This window comes from Martes martes (genome assembly GCF_963455335.1).
Source record: "Martes martes genome assembly, chromosome: 8".
Classification (NCBI taxonomy): Eukaryota; Metazoa; Chordata; class Mammalia; order Carnivora; family Mustelidae; genus Martes; species Martes martes.
This window is the reverse complement of record NC_137895.1, coordinates 9,968,845-9,985,436: the sequence shown is the minus strand read 5'-3', so window position 1 is coordinate 9,985,436 and position 16,592 is coordinate 9,968,845. Positions and strand designations below refer to the sequence as shown.

General features: G+C 56.2%; 1 protein-coding gene across 4 annotated transcripts in view; it reads right to left on the bottom strand.

The window, feature by feature from the left end:
* LOC308347288 (casein kinase I) overlaps positions 1–14,638 on the bottom strand; it is a 33,530-nt gene extending 18,892 nt beyond the window's left edge. The window contains exons 1-2 of one of the 4 annotated variants that reach the window (XM_080810546.1): positions 14,577–14,638; positions 1,657–1,744 (exon numbers count right to left, since the gene is read on the bottom strand). In XM_080810546.1, coding sequence (XP_080666672.1) covers positions 1,657–1,732 — 76 coding nt within the window. In that variant the 5' untranslated portion in view covers positions 1,733–1,744; positions 14,577–14,638. Of the gene's footprint in view, positions 1–1,656; positions 1,745–3,736; positions 3,843–5,087; positions 5,311–14,576 lie in introns of those variants that run through there. The other 3 variants (XM_080810543.1, XM_080810545.1, XM_080810544.1) reach the window with 3 other exon arrangements.
* Between the last annotated feature and the right edge of the window lie 1,954 nt (positions 14,639–16,592).

The following is a 16,592-nucleotide window of genomic DNA, read 5'->3' as shown; positions in this document are numbered from 1 at the left end:
ACCCATTCAAGGGCATACAGCTAATGCAAGAAAAGCCAGCCCCCAAGCCCTGGTAGAATTTACTCCGGAGCCTATACAAAGAGGAGTAAAGCTAGGCCGGGTTTTCAAAATGAACTAGATAAACAGGAAGTCCTGCCCCCAGGGAGGTTTCTACATGGACTAGGGACTAGCTTTCCAAATGACCTTGGCCTGCCCCTCCCCTCTCAGGGCTTCTGTTCCCTTCTGCAGGAAGAAGACCCTGGACTGGATGTTTCCTGGGAGCAGATGTGCATCTGTGCCAAAAGCCACTGCTCCCTCTTTTTGCCCTTGGTCAGTCAGGCCTCATCATCACATGAACTTTCCATATGGGGACACCGAGGCACAGAACAGCCACCTGACTTTCCCAACGGCTGCACAAAGCCAGGTCTGGAACTCGGGTCTGTCTGAAGTCTCCCTCCCATGTTCTGTCACACTCTTGCAGTCACACGGGTGCAAGGGCTGCCTTTTCTAGCGGGCAAGAGAAGCGGTGGGAGACCAGCCCAACCGAGCCGCACCTGCTTCTGGCTGTGTGCAGAACAGGAGGGCTCCAGCTCGACCTGCTGCTGTGTGGGGCGACCACAATCAAAGAGGAGCCTGCCCAGCACCAACTACGTGCTCAGACAGTGTCCCCACCCTGTCCCCTCTGATGGGGCAAGGGGCAGCTCACGGAGAAGCAGAGTTCATACCCCAAGAGAGCAGAGCCCCAGACCGCTGGGCAAGAGACCGCCCCCCGCCTCCCGGGTTCAGAACCAGCAAGCACAGCACACGGCCTTGTTGTTTTTCTCTGCCCAGGACAGAAATGATTTACTTTGCTTTTTCCAAGGAGGGAAAGAGCGGCCAAGAGACAGGAATGAGGCCAAACCCCAGGGGCTGGACACCCTGTGCTATCAATTCCCACTCGCAACTACCGCCACAGGCTCTCCCCTCCAGACCAGCAACTGCAGGGGAAGGGCAGCTGAGAAGGTGGCATTTGAAGGCAGGAGCCGCTCTTCTGCCAGGCTGAGGAACGGGGTTGAGATGTCAGCGATTCGTTTAAAATGACAACAGGAGCGCAAACTCAGACTTTCAACAGGAAGCACATCCGGAGAGAATGATCCTGAAAACTCTGACCAGACCCCTACCCCCACCCCTACCCAGAGGTTACTGGGAGAGCCTGCGTCACTGTCATTCCGAAGCCAGCCTGGGCTGAATTCCAGGGGCCAGAGCAGAGGGAGGGGGCCCAGCTGGGAGCTGAGCGATAGCCTAGGCCTCTTCTGTCTACCAGCATCCTTCCCCCAGGAGGCAAGAAACAGGGGTCCTACCCCAGCCTGGGCCTTCCCACGCCCAGCTGGAGACCCAGGTCATCTGCAGCTGGAAACCAGAGCTAAAAATACCCTCCTGCGTCCAGCCTGCAGCAAGCGGGAACCCCGCCCCACCCCGACTGTGTGACCCCACTCCCCTGGTCAGCCTCACCCCCAACCTGCTGCTTCTCTCCCTACCTGGCATGGCCCTGGGGACGAAATGACCAAAAACGTGCCACTGGAGGCCGGAGCCAAGTTCCGGCTGGACAGCCTGAAGTCCCGACATGTTTCCTCCTACTTGTCCCTGGCACTGTCCCAGGGGCCCCAGAACCACCAGGCTGGAGTCAGGGACACTTACCCAGGTAGATGTCTCCGAAGGACCCACTCCCGATCTTCCGTCCAAGGCGGTACTTGTTCCCCACACGCAGCTCCATGACTCACTCTCACTGCAGAGGGGAGCAGAGACACAGGGGTCAGGGAGGCGGGGAGCTGGGAAGGGAACCTCGCCAGCTGGACCCCATCACACCCGCCCCCCCAAAGGCCCTCCCACTGTACAAGAACAGAGCTGGCCTGGCTTCGCCTGAGGGCACCTGGGTGTCAGGTGGGCCAGAGCGTCCCCTTGTGAGGGCCAGGAGGCAGGCTGAGGACATGTGTCAGGGGCTAATGCCCCAAAGGAAAGAGCCAAGTAAGCATCTCCTTGGGGGACACTCATTTGGGGACCCTCCGATAGGAGCCTCTCAGGGGAGGGCCAGTCACAAGGGGCCAAGACCCTAAGAGGGAAAATCAAAGACAAAGGGTGTGGCGGGGGGGGTGGGTGGAAATCGGGAGCTGATCACTCTGGGACTGCCAAGACGGCAACCACCAGCAAGTTCTCACCTTCCGGGATGGGAGCACATGTTGAATGGAGGGTCCCACAGGAGTTCCGGAGCCCCTTTAAGACTCAGAAACGACAGGGTCCCCTGCTCCCATCCCCAAACCCCCACGCTTCTGGTCACAAGTATTAGGCACCAAGCCTCCACTGCCTGGCCCAGTCTTTCCAGAGGCCAGAAGTTGCCAGCTTGAGAGAGAGGCCTCCTCTCCAGCTCAGAGGGCAGGCAGGAAAGGGGGCCTCAGAGCAGCCAGGTCTCCCCCTCTTGACCTCACGACACCGAGCACCAAGCACAGGGCTCTCCGCATGTTTTTCCCTTGAATGGACAGTTTGGGGCTGGCTTTCTTCAAGATTAGAAGGAGGGTCTCCTTAGAGACCCCCAAAGAACAACTGAGGGGACCACGGCCAGGTTTTTAGCCACCAGGCTCTGGGGTGGACGGAGAGGTCTGATCAGAGCGGCTCCTCTCCTTCCCGTGCCCCATCCTGGGTGCCCAAGCTCATGCGACATCAGGGGCCACCCTGGTAGAGACCTCTGCCCTCTGAGATCCTGGCCCGCAGAAAGGGGAACTCAAAAGGCCAGGAGACGCTCTCTATACTTAGAGGATAGAGGACTGTGGCTATGGAAAAGGAGAAGGATGGGGGATCCCCAAGATCTCAGAATGTCTAGAGGAGGGGCCTCCCTCTACAGACAGGGAACTCGGGTCTAGAGAGGCCACGTCACCTGCCCCCTGCTCCCCAGAGGCAAATCGGTGGCAGAGTGTCCTCACCTGGGACCCAGACAGGGTTCCCACTGCCCCCACCTGACACAAACAGGACTTACTTCCTGCCAGGGCTGGGAAGCAAAGCAGGACGATGGAGAAGGAGCTGCACGAGGCACAGCAGCCGGGCCCCTTCCCCATGCCCAGGGCTATCCCCAAAGCCAGACCCACCTGGGAGGGGAGATGGGAAAGATTTAATTCGCAGATGGCCAGGCTGGAGCTCTCTGCCCCCAGCAGAGGCAAGAAGCCAACAGCTCCTGCCCAAGAGACACCTCTCGCCCCAGGACCTAACTCCCAGAGGAGCGGCCACGAGCCCTTCACTGAGGACCACAAGGAAGCAGCCTCCACCCCAGGCCAGCCAAACTCTGGGCTCTCAACCAAGGGCCTCTGCCCACACGCCTGGCCGGTGGCCGCCAGTGGAACGCACTCCACATTTGCAGAAAACTCACATGCCACACATTTCACATACACAGTGACCTGTGTGTACACTCCAAAGGAAGAAAGAAAAGCCAACACACACCAGGGGGCCCACAGTGGGGCGGGAGGGGGGGGGCTAGGGAGAGAGGAAGGAGGGGGGGTGTCACGGGTGTGTACATACACAAACACTGCCCCCCCCCTCCGTTTTCCGCCAACGCCAATTCGGAGACCACACATGGCAGCCGGGAAAGCCGCAGGTTAGGAAAGGAACATAAATATACCCGCATCCTATATTACATAAATACCCACGCCGGGTTATATAAATACCCGCGCCCTCCGTCTGGGTGCCTTACATAAATACACCGCACATGACCCCCCAGCCCCTCCCCACTCACCGGGCTGTGGGCAGAGAAGGGGAGAAGAGAGGGTGCAAATAACCAGCCCTGCCGGAAACCACTGCTGGGCGCTAGCCTCCCGGACCCCGGGGGCCGGGCCCCCAGGGAGATTCTACACGGTCCCAGCCCTATCCCCTAAAAACCCTCCCAGAGGAGAGGAAAAAGGATCCAGTCGGGAAAAGGAGAAGCTTCCCAGTTCTTTGACGCTTCTCCCATGGGGGGTGGGGGGCATGGAATAAACGAAGTGGAAAAAAAAAAAAAAAGGGTAGACGCAAACCCGGAGTTTCAGCTTTAAACAAATTACACAAACTACCAAACAGCAGAGCGCATGGGCAGGTTTCTTACTCTCTGACACCCCCTCATCCCCAGCCAGGGCCCTTGTCACTGGACCATTAAAGTAGATATTGGGAGGGACATTCTAGACAGGAAGGCAAAGGAGCCCCAAGCCCAGGCATCCGCTGGGCACAACTTCAGACACTCGGGATCCCCTTCCCTTCTCCCCGCGGAAGGCTGTGCCAAGAGGGACATATGCAGAACTCAGGGCAAAGTTGGGGAGGGGGCTCACCCCAGTTGGAGTCTGGGCGAGAAAAGGGGCTCGGGGATCCTCTCTCTGGAGCTAACCCGGCCACGAACATAGTTTCATGTGCCACAGAGACTCGCAAAACACGGATTTCTCACGGGCAGAAATGGGAGAATCCGAGCTGATACATAACCCCCACCCCTTTCTTTCTCTCCACAAAGGAAAACAGAATCGGTGGCTGGGTGACCACACAGCCCAGCACGTCGGGGGGCCCCCACGCGCCCCCGAGCGCCCCCATGCACCCTGCGGGAGCAGTCTCGCTGACCCCCAGGTCCCGAGCCCCGAGCCAGGACAGAAGGGGGGAGGCGCCGCTGATTGTCCGGCGAAAAACACACAAGCCCAGGGTCTGGCCGGGAAGCCAGAGTCAACAGTATCAACAGTCTCGGGTGCCCCCGGCGCCCCGGGCCTGGACGCCCCCCCTTCCCGCAGCGTCCCCCAGTTACAGCCCCGGGGGTGGCCTCTCGGCCGGCTGGGGCCTTGAAGGGTCCAGCTGGGGGAGGGCGAGGCGGGCCGGACTTGGGGGGGGCTCCCCCGGCGAAGCCTGCAAAATAATAGTCACCCTCCTCCTCCTCGTCCCCAGCCGCGCCTTTGTCCTCGCCGGGCCGAGCGGGCGGCGCCCAGGCTGCACCCCCCGCCCCGTACCCGAGTGCGAACGCGCGTGTGTCCGCCCTCCCCTCCCCTCCCTCTCGCGCAAAAACAAAGAGGCGGAGGGAGCCCCGTTTCCCCCCGGGTTTGCGCCCCTCCGCGGGCCCGCGGCCCCCCAATATTTACCCCGCCGGGAAGGCTCCGGTGCCGGGCCGCTGCTCGGGGGGCTGCCGCGGGCGGGGGCGGCCCGCCGGGGCGGATGCCGGAGGATTCGCGGAGCCGCCCGGCGCGCCAGCCTCTCCCGGCCCTGCTGCCGCCGCCGCCGCCGCCGCCGCCGCGCTCCGCTCCGCTCCGCTCGGCCCCGGCCGGGCTCGGGCTCTGGCTCTGGGTTCTCGCCGCCGCCGCCGCCGCCGCCTCCCTCCTCCGGGCCCTCCTGCCCGCCCGCCCCCGCCGCCGGCTCGCGCGTTCCCGGCCGGCGCGCGCCCGCCGGCTCCCATTGAGCCCCGGGCCCGGCCGCTGATGTCATCCCCGGCCCGCCGCCGCCGCCCCGGAGGATTTAAAGGGCCCGCGCCTCGGCTCCCGGAGACACTGGGGGTGGGGGGGGCGCTCAGCCGGGAAAAACGGTTTAGCCATCCCTCCCCCCGCCTGGCGAGGAGCGCGTTGCAGGAACGCGGTCTTACGTGTGGGGCCGGGGAACACACACGGCCACCGACACCCTGATCAGGTCTGGGGCACAGGTGGAAAAAGCTGGGTGGGGGTGGGGAGGAGGAGGTGCACAAAAAGCCGGGATTTTCTAGATCCCAAAGCCTCTTCTTCCCCCGGTTCTCTCTCCTCTCAAACCAAAGCAGTGGTCCCTGCGAAGGCCACAGCAAAAAAAGAATGTTTGGGGAGTTGGGGGCTCTGAGTACTACAGAGAACACAGGTCAATGATTGGACAGGACAGCAGGAGACAGAGAGCGCCCAGTTGACAAAAGACCCAGGGAGGTAGCCAGGACTCGGCTACCCTCACCACCCCGCGTGTCTCTCACCCCATAGAAGGGACCCTCCCAGCTCTTCCAGCAGCCCAGACTGTGATGGATACAAACCCTGATCCTGATCTCACTGGTTCAGTGAGGAACCTGGCACACTGCCAGGGAACTAACATGGAGTCAGGGTCCCCAGCAGTGCAGGGTTAGCTAAGGCACCTGCCAGCTCTTGCCTTGGCTTTCCACAACTGCAAAATCAGGAAGGAGACCCCTGGCTCCCCAGGTCACTGGCAGAATTAATTACGGCTTCTCACCAGCTTCCAGGGTAGCCAATGAAAGTTTCCAGGGCAAAGTTATTAAAATGATGATATTGACACTGGGCCATGCAAAGCTCCAAATTATGACACACGTCCATCCACACACACGGTTGTGATGGTGGAAACACGAAATACCAGAGCGCGCTGCAGCCAGTCCCGGAAGCATGGTTCCCGGGAAGAGTCACTTCCCTAATAACCCCATCTTCCCTCGAGCCTGAGGGACTTAGTCACACCCTGTCCAAACTGGTGGGACCCCGCAGATCAGGCTCCTCTTCTCTTCCAGATTAGGAAACTGGGGCCCAGAGAGGGGAGGGGTTTGCCCAGGACCACACAGCACGACAAGACAGATAGTTGGCCCGGGCCAGGACCTGGCCTCAGTGCCCCCTTTGCCAGAGCAGGGGGTCACCAGCTAAGGTGGTGGGCTTTGCTTGACCTGCGTGGTGTTTTTTTGTTATTTATATTGCTTTATTAATTGATAGCCAATGTTTTAAATGCACCGATTTCATATTATAGGTCTGTATTCCCTACTTTCCTTGAAGCCCCAGGAGAACGGGCAACACTATCTGAACTCACACCGGGCTGTGGCCACACTCGGCTGGCCTGGGCAGCAGCCACCTACCTCGTTCCTCTCACGAGCTTGTTGTACCCCTTGTTATGACTTCCTTCAACCCCTGGAGGTGCCCAAGGATGACCCTGTCCTAGAAGCCAGCCATCACCAATGCCCTGCCCTCCGTCATCTGTTTTCATCCCAATCCCCCCCAACCCTGCGTCCTGCTGCTCTGCTTCCAGCATCCAGGGATGCCAGCCCTCTGGGTGGCTTCAAGTTCTCCTAAAGTCAGACAAGGTCCCCAGGCCTAGGCCTACTGAGCAGGCATGGAATGTACCCCTGTGTCCTCCATCCTCGTCACCCCACCCTCAACCCAAGCCCAGCTGCCCAGTGATGGCTTCCCTCTCCAGGAAGGGACTAGCACCACTCAGCTCTATCTACCAGTTCCCTAAGGCCTGCTCCCAGGCTCTCTCCTGCTGTAACTACCCGCTGTCTCTCTTGGAAGAATGCTCCCCACACCCTGCCCCTGATTACCTGTGTTGTGGGCCTGAGTTCTCCCTCCTACTCCCCTAGAAGACCAGTCCCCGAGGTACTTCTAAAAAGCTTCGCAGCTCAACTCTAAGGAGAAACTGAGAGACGAGAAAACCCAGAAGAGGACTGGAGGCGATTCCAAAGGGAAAGAAATCTTACGGAGTTCTAGCAACCTCTGGGCCTGACTTCTCTCTTCGTTCTAGGTTCCCAGTTATTCTTCCTGGGGCTGAACTCCCAACAGTGAAGGCCCCAGGGTGTGGCCAGCCTGAGTTCATCCCCGTTCTGTTCCCTGCACACCCACTCACTCACCCAGAAGATGTACTCAGCCCGAACAATGGGCGTCAGTGGAGTCCCAGCTCACCTGGGTCCCACCCTGGAGTCCAGCCACTCTGCAGGAGGAGAGACTCCCCGGCAGACTTCCAACCTGGCACTTTGGACTCATTTCCTTGGCACACAACCTACCCGCCGCCCCCCACCCCCCACCCCCAGCCCGTGGAGCACTGGGCTGGGGATCTCGAATTAATGATGATAGTGCAGAAGAAATCAGAGATGGGGAGGAAGCTTTCGGTCCTCCCAAAGGGATCTGCAGCTGAGTCTTGCCCGTGGGCACCCTGGGTTTATTAAACATCAGGATAGTCCTTCAAACGGCCCTAGACAGGCCTTAGCCCTGGTAGTTCCTGCTGCCTGGGATGCTTTTCCCTCAGAGAGCTGCATGGCTCATTCGCTCACCTCCCTGAGGCCTGGGCTCTTATCCCCTTCACTGGGAGGCCTTCCGTCTTCCTGATTTAAGATCCAACCCCACTAGGGCACTGCCTCTCCTCTCCACCCCTCCACTCCTGCTGCTTCATTTTTTAACTGTCATTTCTCTCTAAATAATGTGTTCTACATGGTGCTTGTTTGAAGTGTGTGTGTGTGTGTGTGTGTGTGGGCCCCCTAGCAGATTATAAGCTGCACAAAGGCAGGGAGTTGCTGCTTTTGGGGGGTCACTCTCTCTGACAAAACATTAAGAGCTACATTTTTTGAGCACCTACTGTGTGCCGGGCCCTCTACAAGACACGTTACCTGTACCGACTCATCCAACCGTCATATCCACGCTCAGCAGAGGAAGTGGAGAGGGAGTGGCCTGGCAGAGCCTATGCCCCAACCACTTCTCCCAGGCTAGTGGAGAACACAGTTCCAAAACGAATCCACTGCCCCTCCTTCAGGCTCCTGAGCCCCAATCCTACAGGCACAATTTGGGGCCCCCCACCAAGAACCACAGGGGCCTGAGGGGCTCATTGATGTGGCCCCATCATTTTACAGTGGACACGGAGACCCAGGCAGCCTTGCTCAGAGTCACCAAGGGAGCCCAAGACAGGAGCCCACCGTGGCTGAGAAGCCAGCTTCCAATGCTGACTTTGCCCCTTTTTAGCTGTGTGACCCTAGGAAAGTTCCTTACACTCTCTGAGCCTCATTTGTCAAATGCGGATAGTACAGAGGATCACACACCAAAACAACTGAGCCCGAAAGCAGCCCCGAGGAAGAGGAAGATGATGACAAGGTTCTGAGGAGCCGGCGGGGAGTGGAATCCGGGCCCCCGGCCTTGGACTTACAGCACCTCGGGCTGGGGCTCCAGCTGCTTCTTTCCCTGCCTTCCCCTTCCCCTTCCCCTTCTAGGTGGAGGTGGGCAAACCCAGGCGGCGGGCCCACCCTCTGTCTTCACTTCTGGCCTTGGCTTTAGGATGCCCCTGCAGGAAGTTTCTCAGGCTTCTTATTCTTGGTGGCTACTCGTGTCTCTCCCAAGACCCCTGAGGGTTGACGGGCCACCACAGGCTCTGCCCCAAGACGTCCTCCTCAAGCCTGCCAGCCTGAAAATGCTGCCCTGGTGCATTCTTCTCGCCCAGCGAGCCCTTGGCAGCTTGCCCCCGGACCCTTCCATGATGTCCCACCCACCTCCGACTGCTCACAGGGCAGTGCCCTGTCTCCAGTCAGCGCCTAGGCCCGGGCCTCTGCCGTCTCCACTGCCTTTAGACACTTCTGGTGACCTCACCACATCGTCACGCCTGGTCATTCTCTAGGCAGTGGTTCCTCCCTCCTCCATGTTCGGTGGAGACGCAGCAGGGTGGGGTAGCGAGAGGCCTGGACCAGGGGCCAGGAAGCCCACGTTTGAGTCCCAGCCCAGCCTGTGAATTTCAACGGGAACTGGGAGAGTTCACAGCCCCTCTCTGGGGGGCCGGACAAGGAGACCCCTAAGGCTCTTTCTTCAGTCTCCCCATCTATAAACTAAAGGCTAGACTGGATGGGGAAGGTCCTCTTACACTCCACATCTGGGGCTCCCTGTTGAGAAAGACCCCGAGGTCACCCACATCTGGGATCAGTGGGAAAGGGTTTTCTCCCCGGCTACCGCGCCCATGTTTGAAACATTGTACACATGCCATCAGCTCCACCTCCCAACTATATTCTGAGCCCAGCCACCTCTTACCACATGTATCTTTCACATAGATACTGTAGCAGTTTGTTACCTGTGAGATCACATCCCTGGACTACTGAAAATACGCCAAAGGCTCCCTCTGTCCTGATTGGGAAATCCATGTTCTTTCCCAGGCCTGCTATGATCGGGCCCTTACCTGCTTCTCAGGCCTCATCTCAAACTACCTTTTTTCATTTCTTCCTTCATTTCATCATAGCTCAGGGCCTTTGCACGTGCCATTCTTTCTGCCTAGAATTATCTCCCCACAGACGTCAATGGCTGCCTTCAACAGCTTGATTGTGTTCAAGTCACAGCTCAGAAGTTACCGCCTCAGAGAGGCCTCCTTTGACCACACAACCTTTTTTTTTTTTTTTTTTTTTTTTTTTTTAAGGTAAGCTCCATGCCCAATGTGGGGCTTGAACTCACAACCCGAGATCAAGAGCCAACCGGGTGCCCTGACCACACAATCTTAAGCAGGCCCCCTTCCCCTCTGCCTTTTTCTACCAGATCACCCTGCCTTATTTTCTTTATGGCACTTACTATGGGCTGAAAACATCAACTTGTTTATTTTTAATGCCCTTGAACATAAGCTCCAAGGGAGAGAAATCCTCTTATAGGTGTTCTTGTGAGTGTCCAATTGGTAATGGGTGCCCCATAAATACTTGGGCAATGAGCAAACTCTGCTGTGGGTGTGTGGTCGTAGGGGTGGAGGCAAGGGCCTGGCACTTTCCATCCCTGGGCCAGATAGTGCCTGACAGCCTTCTCTCAGACACAGGCCTTACTTATCCCGTGGTTCCTCTCTACCCCATCCACCGCTTATGGCGGGTTCTTGGCCCTCTCTCCTCCACTGGGGAAAACCCCTCTGGGTAACCCTTAGGCTGCTGGTCTTCATGGTCTTCACTGGGGACTCAACTCTCAGACCACCCATCTCTAAAGGCACAGGCTCAGGGAGCACTGAAACACCCCAGCATCACCCAAGGGCCACTGCCTTCACCTCTGCCCACCTTCCACCCACCCACCTCCCCCCTGCATCCTTCCTTCAGCTTGGCCTGTCCCCTCGATGCCCCTCGGCGCGACCCAACCTTGCCGTTTGCGCCACTGCCAATTCTCTCCAAAACGCGCTCCTTCCATCCTCTGGGAATCCAAGGAATCTCATCTCCAGGACACACAACCACTCATTAACTGGGCCACGGGAATTACGATGATTGCCACGGCTAATAATTCCAATTCCCACAGCAACACTTCTTAAGTCAGCATAGCTGGCGCGATTCATCATCTCACCGTGTCACACGTCTGTCCACAAACATTTCCTGATGCCCCTCACTGGGCCTGAAAGAGCCAGGCTGAGCCCTGCTCGCCTCATGCTGACAATCTGCTGGACCGGCTGCGTGAGCACGAGAAAGAGAGATGGACTCCGGATTGCAGAGAGAACCTGCTAGATGGTGAATGCCACAGGCCAGGTCCACATGGCCTGGCATCAGCAGGGGCACCAAGGGGGCGCTGAGCTGCCCCTCACCCTCCACCCAGGGTGGCCTGTGAAATGCACCATCGGGGAGTTCTTAACTTGAGACCAAGTGCTACACAGATCCAGCGTCCAGATGAGCCCCCGAGACCCCTTCTTGCCAGACTGCACACCACACCCCTTCCATTGGGAAAGTGGGGAGTTGCCATTGGGGGCGGAAGAAGGATGAGGGGCTGGAAGGTGGGTAGATTTGGAGGATGGAGAGGAACAGCCCGAGCCAACGCTATGGGAGGAACCGCAGACATTTGAAGGTGGCCCCCCCCACCATGGGGAGACGAGTCCATTGGCACCCAGGATCCCCCACGGCTGATGAGAAAGGTGGAGGCGGACAGGGTCTTTAATCCCAAGCTGCCAACTATGGGACTCATGCACTGGCTTTGCTCAGAACAGCTTGGCGTTTTGCGCATAGAAGATAAGAAGAAGGAGAGAACAAGCAAACGCACATTTATTGGACCCCATAAGGGGCACCTGTCACGGGCTCTTGCTGAATTCTCTACAGCAATCCCATGAACTGGAGATCACCCCACCTGTTTTACAGGTAGGAACCTGAGGCTGGGAGAGTTTACCAGAACACGATCTAATGTTCACAAAGGTTACGAAGGACTACAATTCACCCTTCCAGACCCACCCAGGGGCCTTATGCTGCCTCACAGCCTGCACCCCAATCCACCTTTGTCTCCCCCCGTGCATGCCAATGGGAACGTGCCCATGCATCTGAGGACCCCACTGAACAGGCCCCCCCTTTGTTCTTCAGGACACCACAAATCCACTCACCCACTCTGAAAGCATCCAGGGGATTCTGGTGGCCACTATCGTAGCTGTTTCCAAAGTAGATCCCGGCACCCCAGGAAATTCACGGAGTGATCCACTGGGGTGTGGGAAGAAAGATCAGAATTTGCATTCTTATCCAGTTTTTAATCTTGGCTTTCTAAATGTTCTATCTTAATGTATGTTTTATAACACACGTGTTAGCCCAGCAGAACATCTATACCCAAGTTTTAAACAAATATATATACATTTGCATACAAAATACGCGCTCAAAAATATTCTCACAGAAGGGGCGCGCCGCCGCAGTTTACATCAGCGTTGGAGGAAGCTCTCACTTGAGAGGTAGGGGTGGAGGAGACCCCCCCACTTCAGCAAGCTGAGTTCAGATCCTGCATCAGCGATTTTTGGGCTGTGTGCCTGGACGAGTTTATAGAACTTTCCTGAACTTCTGTTCCCTCATGTCAGAATGGGGGTGGCCACAGCGCCCACCTCAGGCGGATTAAAAGAGAGACGCTGCCCAGAAAGCCTGACAGCCCAGAGTCCGGTACCTGAATGTTATTATCCCCTCAGTCACAGGGAGTAGAGCCGGACCTGGCCTGGCCTCCCCCTTGTGGTGGGCCGAGCCCTTGGGGCCTGCATCTACCGTAGGAGGCCCAGGACCCAGAATAAGGGACCAGCGTTAAGTCAGAGATGGCTAAAATGGCTAGGGGAGGCTATGCCGTCCTTATTACTGTCCCGGTGTGACGGGCCAGGCAGAAAGAGGTGGCCTCAGAGGGTCACAGGGATCCTCACTACAAGATGAGTTTAGCATTTAGGAACTCCCCCCGGGCAGGAAGCCCTTTCTCATTCAGCCCATAGAGTGCTGTAGGAGCCCTTACAAGAAGGCCAAATTAGAAACACAGAACAAAATCTCTCAGATGCTAGAAGCAGGAGCTCAAGGGAGTATGGAATTTCCCATCCTAACTGAGATGGGGCCACAGGCACTCACCAACAGGTACCTAGACCGCTATCCCCACTCTGAAGATGGCCAGGGGGCCATGAAGACGAGGGGGCCACGGTTTAGGAGTGTATGAGCAGAGACTGAACAGGCCCTAAGAATGGAAGCAGGCCCTGGCTACCTGGTGATGGGCAGGCTTGGCCGTGGGTACTAAGTAGGTGGGTGGGGAGTTATTATCCCATTTCACAGATGAGGAAATGGAGGCTCAAAAAACAGAGACATCTGTTTTCTCTCAGCTAACCTTAGCCTGGTACAAGTGCAGCTGGTGACTCAGCCTTGACCTCCTCCTTCCCCTAGTATCAGGGAGTCTCTGCTGTAGAGATCCCTGCAGGAGTTAGGTCCCCGAGGGTCTGAACCTACTCTGTTACTGCTCCCTGTGCATATCCTGAATAAACCTCAGTTTCCTTATCTGTACAAGAGTTTGATTACTAAGCTCCCCCTTCACCCTCTCCCCCTACTTGTCTTCTGATCCTCTCTCTTCCAAAGCCCTTCTAGAAGCTTATCCCAAGCGTTGAACCCTTCTAGGGGCCTGGAGGTCACAGTCCTGCCTTAGGGACCTGTCTGGGCCTGGCTCCCACAGCGATGTGGGTGTGAGCCTGTCTACCCCAGACCCAGAGACATCTCCATTCTGGGGAGCCCGTCCTCCTGTCCCCAGCTCTTTCTCTACTCCCTCAGCAGCTTCAGCTGGCCCAAATCCCTCCTCCAAACTCACAAACACATGGACCCTTTTTCTGCCAGAACCGTGAGAACGGTAGGGGAGGCGTTCTACATAAATTAGCTCACTTAATCCTCACAACGTTCTGGGGAATGGATCCGTTTCCCTGATGTGGAAACTGACACAAAGACCTCTCTTGAAGCCCCGTGTTGGAGGTGGAGGTCTTGGCCTGTCTGACCCAGAGCCCATGTTTTCCTATGACACCTCCCAGTCTCCCCCTCAAATCCTTCCTCCAAGTGTTCAGAATGGCACCCAACTACGGCCCCTCCCTCAAATGTAACATTATGCAGCCATTAAAAATAATGATTACACATACACGGCTGACTAATAACAACAGAAAAAATGCTTATGACACAATGTTAAGAGGAGAAAAGCAAGACACAAAAATTGTAAATACAGTATAATAAAATGAGATTAATATGATTATGCACAGAGACCACACTGGGAAAGAAAATACACCAGGAATACTCGCAGTTGTTTCGTGTGTCTTAGTACCACGGGCGATTTCTTTCCTATTCTTCCCCATTTGCCAAACTGTCAACCCATGCACATTACTTTTACAACGAAGAAAAGCTATCATGTACCCAAAAATGATAGATTTGCGGTTGAAATATTTGGAAGCCTGCTGTTTCCTCTTCAAATCCCTCCAAAGCCTCCGTTTTCGGTACAACGTGACCATAACCAAGAGACATCGCAGGAGTTTTGGGGAGCAACCGGCACCTCCACAGACCCACGCCCAGCTCCGCCTCTCTGAGCAGCCTGCTTTGAACAGGCTGCTCCTCCGTGTCGGAGGACCCCCCCATCCCGGACCCTCCACCCACCCGCCACCCCCCACCCCCTGCCGGAGCTGCTGCTGGGGCTCACCTGACACTCGCGCGCCGGCCTCGGAGATGCGAGATGAGCACACCTGTCCCTTCAGGTGAAGGACTCGGCCAGGGCGCCCCGCGCAGGAAGGAGGGAGCCGGCCGGGGGCGGGGCCGTGACGCCACCCTCCCAGCCCCGCCCCCGGCCTCCCGGCCACGCCCCCAGGCGCTCGTGATTGTCGTGCTTGCGGGGTGAGCCGCTGGGGACACTCCTCCCGACCCGCATGCCTCCCCCCCCTACACGCCCCCGTGGGCGGACCCCCAGCCAGCAGCAGCACGGGCCCGAGGGAGCCTCCAAGTGCGCCCTCGGGGGTGGGCGGGCTGGAAGGGGAGGTACTACACTTCCCCCGGCGAGGGTCCCTTGGAGAAGCCTGAAAAGAGCTGGGATCCCCCCTGCCCGTAACCCCACCTTTCCACCTCCACCCCCGGTTTACAAAGAACTGTTGGGTCCGCGGATTCCGGGTTCAAATCACCTGGGGCAAGGAATGACGTCCGAGGGACGGAGGGAGCCTCGGATTCCCCAAATCTTTTCTTCTTTTTGTACCCCACTCTCTGGTTCCCTAGGACCCTTCCTCTGACCCCTTCTACTAAAAAAACCAGGAATGGGGGAGGGGGGAGGGGCGGGGAGTGACCAAGAAGTGTGATTCCAGCCCTTGGGGGTTGGGAAAAGGTAATCTGGCATCTGACGCCTGGAGTCAGAACACTGTTTTCATCTACTTTATATCATCTGGGATCGCTTATTTTTGGCAAAGTTCCGTGTTGGAAACGCCAGCCTTCTGGCCGTGGCAAAAAGAAAGGGCACCACTTCTTCGAAAAGGCGGTTAGGCTTCACCTATCCAAAAGCTTTAAATACATGCGTGCCCTTGCACCCAGCGATGCCACTCCTGGAAATCTACCCAAGGAAATCATTCAGAATACATGCTCATGCTCGCTGTGGCATTCTTCTGGTTTTTTTGTTTTTGTTTTTGTTTTTTTTTTAAATTGTGGCATTCTTTGTAATGGTGAAAATTGGAACTAGTCTAGGTGTCCAACACCCAGGTCAGAGGTGAGCAGCACAAACACAATGGAATATTACACAACCATTAAAAGTCATGTTTACAAACAGCTTGTAATAATATGAGGAAATGTGTTACAATATTACAAGAAGAAAAGCAGGATGTGAGTGTATGTTGACAGTAGCATCACAGTCGTACTTAAAAGCAGAATACACTTTTATACACAGGAAAGAGCCTGGAAAGAAAGAATGTTCACTGTGGTTCTTTTCGGGGTTGGGGGGACTCTGAAGCGTGTTTTTTTTTTTTTTTAATCCTTCTGTTTTCCTGCATTTTCTCCTAATGAGCTTATATCACTTTTATGAAGCTCCTTTATTTCACAAAATTGTTCTCATTAATTGAGCACTTACTATAATCTGGATAAGCTCCTTTTGTGTAATCCTTGCAATAGCCCTGAGGTAGGAATTATTATTTCCTCAGGTTACAGAAGAGGAAACCAAGTCTGAGAGGCTGTTTGTCTCTCCCAGGTCACATGAACACAAAGGGTCAAAGACCTTTTCTCTCTTTCAACACCCTCCCGACTAAGCCACTAGGCTAAAAGGGCCACCAGCTTCAGCCGGGCTAAAGGGATCCAGGGAGAGGGTTTGTCCACCCTTGGGTTCAAGAGGAAGGGCAGTGTGCAAGGCTGCCACAGAATTTCAGCAAACCCTCCACCCTGTGGGTGAGCCGTTCCCTCCTGCGGGGAAGGCGTTGAGGTTGGCTCGGCATTGGTGGGACCCAGGGAAGAGAGCTTCCCAGAGACCAAGCTCCAAGGTTGAGATGTCAGTTAGCTCAAACTTGTCGGTTAGTTATGTAGCCTTAATATATTTTTCTGATTATAAAAGCGATCTATATTTATAGAATTTATAGGAAATTTACAGAAAATCGGACAGTTGAAAAAATATAAAGAAGAAAACAGAAGTCAATCCCTTTATTGCTTTACCTTTAATTGTATTTTATTAGTTTATTTACTGATTTATTTTTAA